Consider the following 14,940-nt stretch of genomic DNA (forward strand, 5'->3'; position numbering starts at 1 on the left):
TTAAGCACTTACCTTGAAACTGTTTTTATTCTTAGAGGAGTTACTGGAACAGAGGAGCTCCCACCTAAGGCAGTGTTTGTTTTCTGTTTCACAAGTGTTCTCTCTGCATCTATCCTGTGTTTCCGAGCTGTGAGCTTATAGAGGCTCTGGATGCAAGAAACAGTTCTTGGCATGCCTCGGATTTCCTGAGGAAAGGTGAAAACAGCACACAGTCAATACTGCAAGGTCAAAAGCAGATTAAATCAAGAAAATATGAATGTGTTCACCATCTTGGAAATGCAGGGTTTTTTTTAAACTACAGTTTTGTTGAAATTAATATTACAGCCATAACAGGCATGGGAGAGGAAAAAAAAATTGCAAACACCACCAAAACATGCAAGAAAAGTATGTTAAATTAAACCATTAAACCCAAAACATTTAGGTCTTACCAAAGCTCTTTTAGAGTCCTTTGAAAGGATGGCCAGCAAACAACAGGTCTTTGTGAAAATGCTTCCTCCTTTCTCTGAAACTTTGTCCCCAGCTTTGCCTCTGTACATTTGCAGTAGGTCTAGTAAAGTATCTATAGAATTTTCAGCTTCATAAACTGCTCGAGTAGTTCTTTCATACTGTTAAACAAGAAAGAGACAAGAGAGCTTCTGTAGACAGATCTTTAAAGTATCCTTAGTTTACAGGTTGCTATTTAGAGGTTAGAGGAAAAAGCAAAGCCCATGTTCTCCCTTAGAATAAATTTGTAGCTGAACTGGTATCCAAGCACTACAAATCACTTCTGTATTTACACAATTGTAACAGATTATAAAAAGATGCCTTTTGTGCTTCCTCCCTTGTTTAGAAACCCATAGAATCTGATTCTATATTTATAATAAAGAAATAAATTAGAATAATTTCAGAGAAATTTTACAAATATTTGTGATACCTTCCAATGCCTTAAGGCCATGAAATTATTTTTTCACCAAAAGCCTTCATGTAACTATTACAAAGCAAATAAATAATTGGTTTCAAAACAACAGTGAAAAATCAGAACCTATTTTTATTCAAAACTACTACTTTTGTTGCTCTGGATTTATTCAGAAATGTTGTGGATAAACAAGTACTACAATAAAGTAGCCTACAGCTTATAAACCTGCAAAAGAAAATATTCAATTTACCTTTGAAACATTGAGCAGAACCTGAACTGAGTATCTGATCACATCCATGCATGGAACACTCCGGTTGCAGCTTCGAATCAGAAGGAAAATACTGAAGATTGCTCTGCTCTGGGCCATATTTTCACAACACAGTGGGGACAGCCTGGTAGCCACCTCTGAAATAATTAAAGAAAAACAAACAGAGAAAAGAAAACTCCGAAGTTCAAGCAAAATAATTACAAACTAGGATTTTCTCTATTTTTAAGTAAAAGTGCAAAGTAAAAACTGCAATTATTGATTTAAGTAAGTGTTTTTAAAGCAATAGTTTTAATATGCTGGACTAAAAATTAAGAAGACAAAATAATCCACAGAGAACATATACTGATAGTAAAAATGATAATAAACTTACGTTAGGTACAGCACTACCAGGACTGACAGAAAAATTAGAGCAATCATACAGGATTTCCTTTCTCTATGTAACCATTGAAATATTGTTCTTAAATCAATAATCTAATTTTAGTCTGGAAAACCCTCCATTATACCCTCTAACGCACACATTTTATAGACATGCAGAAAGCCAAAATATCATTATGAACTCTCATCAGCTGAAAAAAATCCAGTTTTTATCATTCTGAAAATCCATCAGTTATAATAAAACAAAATACTTACCAAGATGCTTTAGTGCTGCAAGAATGTAGGAGAGATGTTTGTATTTTAGAAGGTGGTCAATTGCAATTGCAGTTCTGTTACCCAGCTTGTTTTCTTCTCTGCTCTTTTCATTGGCCTTTTCTAAACTGCGTCTTAAAGCTCTAGTTTTTGCTGTGTCAGTCATCTTTCTCCAAGAATATCCCCTCCACAAAGCCTACAGAAAAGGAATTCCAAAAAGAGAAAAAGTTGTAAAGGAGAGACAAGACAACTGAACTTCCATCACCACTCCTAATCAGTTTTACACAAGTCTGACAAAGTATTGAATGACCTTGGCTATTCAATTTGAAGTCATTAACACTCCGTGGTTTTTATCTTTATCTTCAAATACTGCACTTTCAAAGACAAAAGGCAAAAAAATCCATGCATATTCAGTCCACACACACTCCCACTAAGTCATCTCAACCATTATCTGCTTAGTATTCCTTCATGATCTGTTTGCCTTCAGCTTTCACGGCCAAACCAAAGCTGACTTGGCTTGCAATTTCACTGATATAGTCATCAACCAAAGCAAAGATCTTTCCTCTCCCCAAAAACCCTTGAGAAAAAAAAAAACAGCTAATAAAGAAACCCAAACCTGTTATTTTCTCACAAGAGGCGTTTACCTGAAATTTAATTATTCCCGCTGCCAGTCTCCTCCTGCGCCTGCGGGCGAGGAACGCGCGCACGTTTCTCTGGATCACGGTTGCCGCCTCGTTCCTGCGTTTCAGCCAGCCTCGGAGCGCGCGCTGTAACCCAACGACTCTTCGGTAATCTCGTAGAAATCGCCTTCGTTGCATTTTTGCTCGGAACCAGCTCTGTTTAAAATGAAAGCACCCTTCTGTTTATTTAAAACTCTTCCCCCTATGTTCCCTTTTCCCACCCTAAATGAGCACTGATAAAAAGTGAACGTTTTAACGCGAGCTTTGATAGATATTGGCACTATAAACATCACCAGTCATTAATAACCTCCGTGACTCTGATTGGCCTTGGGCAGCTGAAATGCAAGACTGCAGAATGAAATCTTAACTAGGAATTCTCACAGAATTCACAGAATGACTGGGTTGGAAGAGACCTTAAAGAACATCGAGCCCAACCCATGCCCCAGCACCTCAACTAAACCATGGCACTGAGTGCCACATCCAGTCTTTTTTTAAACACATCCAGGGATGGTGACTCCACCACCTCCTCATGCAGACGATTCCAGAACTTTATCACCCTTTCTCTAAAAAACTTCTTCCTAATATCCAGCCTCTATGTCCTTTGACGCCCTAGAGAAGCATCCTGAGGAGAGAAGGGTAGAGGAGGGGATAGATAGAATGGTTTCCAGTTAGAAGGGACCTACAGTGATCATCCAGACCGACTGACCATTTCAGGGCTGACCAAAAGATAAAATATGTAACTCTCCCAATTTATACTTGTGTCCAGCATTACTACGCCCTAGGAGTTCTCTCTTGGCTGGCTTTTAAGGAGAGCCACCATTCCACTTTCCTCATTTCCCAGCTTTGTTTCTTCCCTTCTATAAACAAAGAAGGGAGACAGGGTACTGTGTGCCAAATCAGAGCAAAAAAAACCCTTTTCCATCCATTCTCTCTTGCCCTAAAGGGAAAATCTATCTTACGGGGAGAAAGAACAGATTTGTATATATGGAGAGTAGTAGGGCCATGACATGATGTCATGTTTGCCATGACATCCTTGACCAGAGAACAGCTATTTCAGAGCTCCCATTTCAGCCTCTCCATTTATCCAGTGCTGATTTCCCATACTGGAACTAAGCTAAAAGTCAGTTTGGAGACCTGCAAATAATTTTAAAAATTTGGTAGTGCTGAAATACAGACCTCATTTTGATCTTATTCTTAGATAAGTAAAACCTTGTTTTATTAAAATGCTGCAGCCTACACCGGCTCTGATACCACTGACAGATCAGAAGCATCCAACCAAATAAATCACAGTATCCCAAGACATTGTTCATGTAAGGAGATGCTCTACATTTCACAAACCCTACAGGTTGTTGTGTCTGATCTTTTCTACCTCCAGTAGGATATAAAGAAATAGGCTAAGACAGCACTCAGATTTCTTTAGCAAGCTTGACAGTCTGAAGAAAATAAACTTTCCTATCCATTCTCAGCTTTAAAATGCTTAAGCCTCCAGAGCTTGCTTAGCTTTGTATAAGCAGCATTATTTAATAAATCATAGTCTCCATAAATTAGTTTTATTTTCACATGTGAAGGAACTATATTGTCTTAGTGCTACAGCTTAGCTCATAGAAAACAAGTTAGACTATTACACAATTCATTCAGCCTTAATCAGACCAACCTGTATTGTAAGAACAGATGAGATCTGGGTTTGTGCAAGTTTTAAGATGAGGTGAATTCTGTAGGCCCTTTGAATTTTAATTGCAGAGATATGATGATATGCAGCTGCTGCAAAATAAAGAAGTCTCTTCTTTTGTTTCTGTTCTGAAATCTGTAGAAGGAAAACAAAATGGAGAACATCATTAATTTTCATACTCTGAGGTAGCTGGATGTCCACACAAATAAGATAGTCCACAGCAATATAATATTAGATAATGAAAATCACCTCAGAACTGAAGTAAGCTACCACTCTGCAGTACTAGGTCTCTAATTTAAATGGTAACCCAGAAGTGGTTGTAAGAACCATCATCAATACATGGCAGAGAACAATTTCACTGCAAGCCTATGTGTGCAGAATTATCAATTATAGGTAAGCCACAAAGATCTCAGAAGCTAAAACAACACCCAACAATGAAAATCTACTTTAGTTCTAAAAAATTGTATGAAAAGGCTCAAACTGTGTTTCATCTATTCTGACCCCAACCAATACTCAAAGCAACCAACAAGAACTTAATTTCAACACCAATAAATCAAGTTTTCCTCTCCTTGCCAGTCGGAATTGATGGTAAAACAGCTCTAGAGATACTTTACATCCAAAGCAAAGTTTTAATTTGAATTATACCAACCTTTTTCCTGACTAAATAACCCCGGATAAATGCTTGCAGTTTAATGACAGCTCTTCTAGTCTTATTGTATTTCACAAATTGAAGCCTGCCTTCCTGCCAAGCCCGCAGATGTTTTTGGATAATTACAGCAGCAGCTTTTTGTTGAACAAATTTCCTTCTAGCCTTGAAACCTCTATATGCGTTCTGGATCAGACATGCAGCCTGGTGCTTCTGAAAAAGATACTAAAGAATGCATTGATAATTAAAATTTGTTCATTCCTATCAGGATCAATATATATTTATTTTTAGTTATAGGTTTTTTTTTCCATCATAAGAACAAAAATAGAATGAGAAGTACAAGTAAACTCGTACAGTAGCAGTTTATACAAAATGCACTTTCACAGTTTGGAAGGTCTTTTCATTTACCTAAATGGGGTGAAAATATGGGCTTAAATCTTTTGCAAGCAATAAAGCCAGGAGAAAATTTGGCATTTTATTTTGGTATCTGTATATAGAAGGATAATTCAACAATTGGAACTGTTCAAAATCAAGAATCAATCCTGTTGCTTAAAGCAAAAAAGGATATTTCACATTTTGGAGATTGAACAGCTTTTATTTGAATAATCTTCGCTCAGGTTCCACCTTTTCTATTCTTCTGCACATTGATGACAAAAATCACTCAAATACATTGAAAACTTTTCATGCAACCATGACACATCAGAGTGCAAGTGCAAACGTACCTCTCTTAGAAGTCTCCTGGCCCTGTACTGCCTGTATGCCAACTGAATCTTGACTGCAGCACTCCTGGTTGCCAGAAACTGCTGCCGAAGCCTTCGCGCAGCGCGGGTCGCTCTCCAGACTCTTTGAATGGTAAGGGTACAGGACTTCATTTTCAAAAACCTAACATGGAAATGCATTTTTAAGTAAGAAAACAGTGATGGTTTATGAAATCATTAAGATAGATATTGGGAAAGGACAGCTGTTCTCAACCAGATCTTGGAACATCAGAAAATGGGAATAGCCAGCAAAACTGGCAGAAAGACTGGTTTATACAGAAGACACTTTCTGGTTCCCCATAGGAGGTATTTCCCTAACTTACTGCCAAAGGAGGCACACAGCAGTTTGGGGAGGAACACAGCAGTTTGAAAGGCATTGGACAGACTGACATACAACAGGTCCATAAAAGGATAATAACAGGAATAGGCAGGGATGTTTAAAAAGCAGGGATGCTAAGGGAGGACCTTGTATCACTGAACAGCATCCCCTACTGCTACTGGCATGGGACAGTTCAGAAGGAGATGAGCTACCAGGCTGATCTCATAGCAAAATAAACATAAACCAGTTTAACTATTCCATTGTGGATTAAAATGAAATAGTTTTTCAACCTACAAGTTGTATGCTGGAATTTTAACAATATCCAGAACATTTTTCTTGCAAAAGAGAGAAGTGAAAAAAGGATCAAGGCTTACTCTTTCTAGAGCCCCAATACACATAATTTAAACTTGTGAAGGAGCTTCCATTCCGGGAAAGCAATTAAATGTAATGAAAATCTTGTGCAAAAGAGCAACCCCACCTGCACCAGTAGGGTTATACTCACACACATTACCAGGATGCTGCAGGGGCAGAGGCTGAGAACCTGAAGAGTTCTAAAGAGTGCAGTGCAGCACTAAAGAATTACATAACAAAAGCTTTGAAAAGTGGAATGGTGCATCTCAGATTGGGTATTACCAAGTCCGCAGCTGTTTGGCTCTGAAGTGACTCTGGATAACAAGGGTAGCTCTGAGCACAGACATGTATTCCTTCCGTGCCTTGTGACCTCGGAACCAGGCTTGGATGACTCGTGCTGCTCTCATTTTGCTAACCCACTGCCTGGCTTTATAACCTCTGTATGCTGCCTATTAGAGAAATATAAAAAAAAAAAAAAAAAAATCAGAACTGTTAATGGAATGAACAAAATTAAAAAGAAAAATATCACATCAAAAAGAACAATTTTTGGGATTTCTAGCTCTAACTACAAATAGTTAAGTTCTCACAACTAGAAGATGTTTTCAAAAGCAAGTGAAACATATTCAGGGAAATACCACAAATGCCGCTCTTTAATATTAGTCTGCAAAAATAACTATATTGTGAAGAAACAAATACAAAAGATTAAAAAACCCAAACAAACACTCAAAAAAACCCCACTTCTATGATTACCTGAATTGTGATAGCAGCTTTTTTCATTTGATGGAATCTGTGTTGATCAATATTTCGCATCCGATGGGCTCTGTAGTGCTGCTGTATTAACACAGCAGAAAATTTGCACAGAAGATATTTCTGTCTCTGAATAAATCCACGGAAAGAGGCCTTCAAAGAAAAAGACAAACTTTGAGTATTTCACCACTTGCATCATATCAGCTGGGAATGTTTGCATATTTCTATGTACAGCTGTACTCACTGGCTTCCTATAAAAACAACAATTAAATAAACATATTTCCAATGTCAAAATTAATTCTTTTTTTCTACCTTTTAAGGAAAGTAGCCATCCTTATATTGTTCAGGATGTAGAAGTTAAACATTCAGAAAATAACTAAGCAGGTACCAATACCCCCAAAACATGGAGGTGAGGAAACCACATCTGATTTCTATCAGTTAAGTAGAGCATGTGGTCTCCAACAAGAGAGTAAAACCATCCTAAGACATTCTCATAGAATCCTAGAATGGTTTGGGTTGGAAGGCATCTTTAAAGATGGTCTAGTTCCAACCCACCCAACATGGGCAGGGATACCCATTAGATCAGGCTTCTCAGGGCCACAAATCATTATGAGAGATGATTTATTTCCCTTTCTTCCTTGATTTGGGGGACTTTCTCTCCTTACATTCCTCTTCAAAATGTCAGTTAGGCACTTTGATTAGTCTAGGGTCAATTAGTAAACCTAGGAAGACTAACGTGATTGATTTACTCACACCTTCCTAAATATGAGTCCTTTGGAATGTAGCAATCGTGGTTTTTGCCATTTATGTCATTTTATACCCGCTACCAGTGCCCTTCTCATGAAGAGAGCTTTCATTCATATTGCCATCAAAGAAAACATTCATTAAGCCACTAATATTTAGAGGTGAAATTCAGTTGTCTTAAAGAACCTTATTTGTGTGTACTGTGGTAGTAAGCTTTATATATCTGCCCTGTAGTACACTTCAGAAACTGATTCTATTTAGTTTTAAACCGTGGTTTGCAAAAATAGTAAATCTTTAAAACAAATGAAAAACAAAACACCCAAATCCCAGTACTATTCATTTAGAAGTACCTGAATTTTAATTGTGCTTTCTTTCATTTTGAGAAACCTCTTCCTTTCGATGTATCCTCTGACTGTGGCCTGCACAAGGACAATGTTCCTCTGGGTTTCTAAGTAAGCCATTCTCTGCTGCTTCACAGTCAGGTGGGATCGGTAGCGCCGCTGCAGGACAACTGCTGCTCTTTTATAGCTCCTATACTGTGACTTACATTTATGCATTAAGTAATAGGATTGCAATGTAACAGCTGCTGCTCTGAGTTGGATGTATCTTCTACGCTGCAGAGCCATCTGAAGAAAAGACTGAATCTTTCTTGCGGCTCGTAGCTGCCTTGCTGTTTTTCTTGCTTTCATAGCTCGGAAGGCAGACTGAATAACTACTATGGCTTGTCTTTGAGCCAAGTACTGTGCCCTCTGTGCACGAGCCCTGAGACACCACCTGTACCACCTCTGAACAGCAACTGCTGAGCTCCGGAGCAGCGCATAGCGAGTCCGGGCTCTTCGGCATCGGAACACGGACTGGATCATTACTGCTGCTGATTTCTGCGCAAGAAAGCGTCTCCTCTCCACGCACATTCGTAGGAACGACTGAATGCGCCGTGCAGAAACATTGGCTTTATACAACTGCCTGGCTCTTCTACCACGAAAAGCAGCTTGAAGGCAAATGACAGCCTTTCTTATTTCTGCATAATTTCTCATGGCAGCTTCTCTTGCCATTTTGGCTCTGAACCTCCGCTGTGTGACCGTGGCAGCCCAGCACAGCTGTTTGTAACACCTATGTTGTACATACATGCGATAGCTGGACTGTATTACAACTGCTGAAACATGCAGGAGTTTCAGTTCCTGCCGTGCCCTCATGCCCCTGTATGCTGCTTGAATAACAAGAACGGAATTCTTCATTGTCAGATACTTCTTGCGTTGGTTCTTTCCTTTCAAATAGGATCGGTAGTAGTTCTGTATAAGCATAGCTGCAATTCTCATATTCTGATAGGCCCTTCTATCCCTGAGCATTCTGTAGGCTGCCTGTATTGTCCTGGCAGCTGAATGCATGTGCTTGAGACTCCTCCTCACCCTGACACCTCTATACACAGCCTGGATGTGAATAGCTGCTCTGCGGAGAGAGTGATATTCCAAAGCATGCCGCCTTGCCAGAGCCAAAGCTCGGTACCTTCTCTGAAAGACAAGAGTAGCTGCTTTAAGAGAGAGATATTTCTGACGTTCTCTGAAGGCTTTAAAGTTTTTCTGAACCACAGTTGCAGCACGGTTCATTTCTTGCTGTTGCTTTCTCACTCGCATGTCTCGAAAAGCCCTCTGGATACAAGTTGCTGCTTTCTTCAATGAAGTGTAATGCTCTACAGCAATTTTCTTGAGTCTGTGGGCTCTGTACCTCCTCTGTATTAGCTGGGCTGCCCACTGAACTCTTCTGTAATGACAGTACTGCCTATACATTCGGTAGTTTCTCTGTATTGTAAGTGCTGCCTCATGTTGTCTCTTCAGGAAGCATCTCATTTTCATTCCTCTGTAGGCAGCTTGAAGAACTAAAACAGAATGGTACAGTTTTAAGTACTTTTCTCTCTCACGCTTCCCTTCCCTGTAAGCTCGATAACGTTGCTGTATGATTACTGAAGCAAGCCTGAGTGCGCGATAAGAAGTGTAAATTTTATGCATCCTTAACATTGCTTGAATAACTGTAGCAGCTTGATGCATTTGCTGCATTTTTTTCCTTACCACAAATCCTCTATAAGCAGACTGTATGATAACAGCAGCCTTAAGGAGAGAGAGATATTTTTGACGCTGAATATTTGCTATTTTTGTTGCTCTGTATTTTCTCTGAATTACAACAGCAGCTGACTTAATGGAAAGAAAACGTTTTCTTTCAAGGAAAGTTCTAAACCTTCTTTGAATAATCACAGCTGATACATTCATGGTTCTGAGAAGTCTTCTTGTTTTCATACCACGGAACACAGCCTGGATGTGCAGTACAGCATTTTTCATAATCATGTAGTTGTGAACTTGTGCATCTCTCTCCTTACAAGCACGGAACCACTGCTGAATCTGCCTCGTTGCAAGCAACAATTTTCTGAAATTCCTCTGTTGTTTGTGCATCCGATAATAGGACTGGATTATTGTTGCTGACTGGTGCATAGTTTTTAAGTCTTGTCGGACTTTCATGCCTCTGCAAGCAGCCTGGAGGATAATGACAGACTTCTTTAGTTCCAAATACTTTTTGCGTTGTACTTGACCTAAACAAAATGCTCTGTATTGCCTTTGAATTCTTATTGCTGCCATTCTCATTGACTGATACTTGATGCTCATGCGATACATCTTAAATGTGGCTTGGATGCAAACAGCTGCTTGGTGCATACACTGAACCTGCCGTCTCACTCTTACACCTCTGTAAATTGCCTGCACTTGGACTGTGACTCTTTTTAAAGACAAATACCTCTGCCTTTGACATTTAGCATGAGTAACTGCACGGTAACGCCTTTGAATGGCTACAGCTGCAGATCTAAGTCTTCCATATTCCTTCTTGACCAAGTAAGATTTGAAGGCAGCTTGTATAGTTGTAGCAGCTTTGTTTAGTTTGTTCAGTTGTCTCCTCACAGTCATCCCACGGTAAGCAGACTGCAAGACTAACGCAGCTGCCTTGGTTTTTAGATAAACTAAACGTTGGGTTTTTTTCATACAGTAGGCTCTGTAGTATTTCTGAATCACCAAAGTGGCTTGTCTTAGTTTCTTGTATTTCAGTTGACTTATGTGCATTCTGTAATAGGATTGAATAATTGTTGCAAGACGATGTTTCTTCTGAATGGTTTTTCTCACAGCTTTCCCCCTCCATAGTGCCTGAAGATGCACTGCAGCATTTCGCAGCTGAACGTACTCTTGCTTTTGTCTCTGGCCTAGAACCATTGCTCTGTAATGCCTTTGGATGGTTAGCACAGCATGCTTCACAAGCCTGAATTTCTTCACAGCCATGAATTTTCTGAAGGTAGACTGTATCTTAGTAGCAGCAATGTGCTGTCTTTGAATCTGCTTTCGCACCCTCCAGCCACGAAAAGCTGCTTGTAAAGAAAGCACTGCTGCTCTTGTCATTAAGAAGTTCAGTCTTTGTCTCTTGCCACCCTTACAATTTCTGTACCACCTCTGAATCACAATGGAGGCCTGAACCATTGCCTTGTGTTTCACTCGTGCAGCATGAGCTCTAAAAGCAGTCTGAATTTTAATAGCAGCTCTGCATTCAAGTTTGAGCTTTTTGCGTGTTTTATAGCCCCTGTAGGCTGCCTGTAAGCACACAGCTGCTTTTCTAACTTGCAAGAACTCCTGCCTGTGACACCGGGTCTTTTTGCAGGCACGATAACGTTGTTGAATGACAGTGGCAGCACTATAGATGCTTAAGTACTGTTGCCGGTCCCTTTTCATTCTGTAGCAGGCCTGAAGCAATATTGCAGCCTCCCTCCACCTTTGTATTTGTTTCCTCACAAGATAGCCTCGAACTAGAGCCTGAATTCTTATGCAACTTCTCTTCAATTTCCTATAATCCTCTTTAAACTGAAGAGCGTGTCTCTGAGAACGATACCTTCTCTGGACATAAAGCGCTGCTTCCCTCAGTGCACAGTAACGCTTACGGACTTGCCTCATCTTTGCCAGAGCTTGAATCTTCACTGTGGCATCTCTCAAGTTTTTAAATCTCTTCCGGGCCACATAAGCACGGAAACTGGACTGAATTTTGATCACAGATCTCAGGATACAAGCCTGTCTCCTGGCTTGCATCCCTCTGTAGGCAGACTGGAGAACAATGGCAGCCAGGCGCACCCTCTGGAAAGCAGCAGCTGCTCTTTTAGCGGCCACGTGTGCCCTATACCGGGTTTGAATTACAGAAGCAGCATTTTTAATCTCTTTGTATCTTTTTACTTGTTGGTATTTTCTCACGTGTGACTGCAATGTAGTAACAGATTTTTTTAACTGCAGGAATCTTTGTTTCTCTCGTTTCATTCTCCACAGTGATTGAATAACACAAGCTGCTTTTGCTTGTCTGTACAGCTCTCGTGCCTTCATGCCCCTAAAAGCAGCTTGGAGAATTATCACTGCTGCACGCTTTTGCAAATAATGCTCTCTCTCACCTTTGCCCAGTTTATAAGCTCTGTAATACTGCTGAATTGTCACTATTTTTGCCCTGTGCTCCTGGTAAACACGTCTGGCCAGCTGACACCTGTACCAAGCCTGAATCTTGATAACATTTTGCTTAACACATAGATACTGCTTCAGGTCTCTGTGCATCCTGTACCAAGACTGTATGACAAGGGCAGCCCTCCTTCTCTTAGCCAGTTTTGAAGATTGCCATTTTCGGAAATAACTCTGAATCACCAAAGCTGCTTTAATTTTCTGCTGAATTTTGTATTTTCTCCATCTTCTGAATGCAGACTGAATAGTAAGTGCTGAAGACTTTAGGATTTGGTATCTTTGTCGATCTATTTTTGCCAACTTAGTTGCACGCAGATGTCTCTGAATTGTAACTGTAGCCCAAACAATTTGTTTATATGCAGCAACGGACTTCACCATCCTTATCCTCGCTTGTACAAAAATAACACAGTGTCTTAGCTGTAAGTATCTTCTCCTTGCAAAGTATCTCCTCCAATAAGCCTGCAGGTAAAAAAAAAGTATTTTCTTCATAGTATGTTGAGTTAAGCATGAATGAGGACTGTCATCTTCAGACTTCATAAGATTTCTTATTCCTATACTTATCAGAACCACAGAATATTCTGAGTTGGAAGGTGTGATGGCTAACAGCTGCCCTGGAGGCCTCACAGTCATAGATAACCTTAACTAGAACTGGACCAGTCGTGCTGTTAGGGAAAAGAAGTAAGCATCCCTAGGAAAAGGCACTGGGAACCAGGAGATTCAAATTCAAACAAGAGACGCCAGCCAATCCCCAATGAGCACAGACACAGGCAGCCACTGGCCAGTAAGCTGGGTGTAAGCAAATTCAGCCAATTACATCCAACCACACGGGTTTTTGAAAGCCATATAAAAGGGAACCGTACTCAATAAAATTCACTATTGCCGTAGGAACTTTGGTGTGTCGAGTCACATCCATCTCAACTGCGACAGGAAGGGACCCACGAGGATTGAGTCCTAGACTTGACTGAATGGCCCATACCAGGATCAAACCCTGACATACTGGTGCCATGCTCTAACCAACTAAGTTCATCTCTGGCTCTTAATCCCTAGGAAGTCAAATCCAGAAATCTATTTTGAAAAAATAATAAAAAGCAAAAGCTAAATGGTTTTTAAGCATTTTCAATTCTGGGAAAAGCTTCAATTTACCCTGGCAACAGCAGATTCCCTTTTGCACTATCTGATAAATCAGTCATTCTTTAAAATCCATTCTGAAAAGTCTTAGGAGTGAAATATTTATCTTCGGGTAATGGTGGTGAAAGTATCTCAAGAAACTGAATTAACTGCCCAAACTACCATTGCCATGTCTGCCACTCTGAATGTGGCCACTGCAGGTGACATAACACTAGGAGAATAATTAAAAAAAAAATAAAAATTAAAGCTTCTTTAAGCAATGTTCAGCAGCTGCAAAGAAGAAAACTAACACAATCTCATCAGTCCTTACATAAATGCTTAACACCCTATGTTTTAATGCTTATGGTACTCCAAAATATTCACCAAGAAGGAATAATTGTTAATGTAATAGCACATTACCATCCCTCCCTGGAGGGAAAAACTTACTAAACCTCTCAAAAGCAAAGGGAGGAAAAATAATTTTAAAAAATTACATTTCATGAAAGCATTAATTGCTGCAAGCAGCACAACTGGACCTTAGCAAGACTCTTTCTTAGAGGTTTCAAGGGGTTCCCCTGTTGTGTAATCTTGCTTTAGATTGAATTACCTGAATGACTGTGGCAGATTTATTTCTGGCTTCCTCCAGTTTTGCCTTTTTCAGATTGAAGAGAGTCATCCTGGCCAAGTATCCTCTCCAGTGCTTCTGGATGAAAATGGCTGCCTTCTCTTTCCTCAGGATGCGCCGGCGAGCCAAGAAGTTCATTGCAGATTTCTGAATTATCCGAGCAGCTCTGTCTCTTTCCTACAAAGAATAAATTTTCACTGAACATTAGCTATGGAATTTTCACTCAAATTTTTGATTTGAATAACTATCTACATCAGTTTCATAAAATTATACTACATATGCACACATTATAAGGGTAATTAATAAAAATAATGTCTGCAATTTTTAAAGGGTTTTGGTTTTGATTCCTTCTCCACCAGCACCTGTACTATTATTAGTTATTTCAAAAGAGTTGTAAAGGGAGTGTTTTGTCATCATCATTAAGGTTGTGTAGATTTTATGCAGTAAAGAAACTGGACATGAAAAAGCCTTGAAAGAACCTCTGTCCCTTTCTACACCACAGATTCTCAGAATATTTCACCTGAACACTGTTCCAACATCAATATGTAACCCAGCAAGACACAGTGGTGGCATTAATCAACCTTAAGGTGTCATAGTTTTAAAACCTTCACTAAATCTGGTATAACTACCAGAAAATCAAGATACCGAACATCAGAACTATGAAATTCAATTCAAAAGACTGGTGAACCTTAGCTCCTTAACAAAAATAGTAAATCCATGCAAAAGTTTAATTACTCCTCTCGTCTTATAGACATTAATAGGAATTAACTACTCCTTTAGTTTTAAGGAAGCAGTGCAACTATTTTATATTTGAAATATTGGGAGAAGAGTTTAAGGGGTGACACACAAAAAAAGAATAGTAGCTTCTAAACACCTGTAATTACTTCAGAAGCCTAAAAGAGGAGTTTAGTAGATTACACCACCAAGAAGGCCACATATTTTGATGACAGAAATGGCGCTCATTAGTTTAAATGCCAATATTAGTCC

The 14,940-nt window shown here is 39.5% G+C and overlaps 1 protein-coding gene across 2 annotated transcripts in view; it reads right to left on the reverse strand.

Annotated features, from left to right (window-relative positions):
• ASPM (assembly factor for spindle microtubules) overlaps positions 1 to 14,940 on the reverse strand; it is a 29,081-nt gene that overhangs the window by 1,916 nt on the left and 12,225 nt on the right. For both annotated transcript variants that reach the window (XM_053985766.1, XM_053985765.1), the window contains exons 17-28: positions 13,936 to 14,130; positions 8,055 to 12,680; positions 6,964 to 7,113; positions 6,496 to 6,662; positions 5,508 to 5,667; positions 4,789 to 5,010; positions 4,125 to 4,274; positions 2,435 to 2,626; positions 1,794 to 1,986; positions 1,146 to 1,300; positions 429 to 605; positions 13 to 185 (exon numbers count right to left, since the gene is read on the reverse strand). In XM_053985766.1, the coding sequence (XP_053841741.1) occupies positions 13 to 185; positions 429 to 605; positions 1,146 to 1,300; positions 1,794 to 1,986; positions 2,435 to 2,626; positions 4,125 to 4,274; positions 4,789 to 5,010; positions 5,508 to 5,667; positions 6,496 to 6,662; positions 6,964 to 7,113; positions 8,055 to 12,680; positions 13,936 to 14,130 (6,560 nt within the window). The remainder of the gene's footprint in view (positions 1 to 12; positions 186 to 428; positions 606 to 1,145; positions 1,301 to 1,793; positions 1,987 to 2,434; positions 2,627 to 4,124; positions 4,275 to 4,788; positions 5,011 to 5,507; positions 5,668 to 6,495; positions 6,663 to 6,963; positions 7,114 to 8,054; positions 12,681 to 13,935; positions 14,131 to 14,940) is intronic.

Source organism: Vidua macroura, chromosome 9, assembly GCF_024509145.1.
Source record: "Vidua macroura isolate BioBank_ID:100142 chromosome 9, ASM2450914v1, whole genome shotgun sequence".
In the NCBI taxonomy this organism is placed as follows: Eukaryota; Metazoa; Chordata; class Aves; order Passeriformes; family Viduidae; genus Vidua; species Vidua macroura.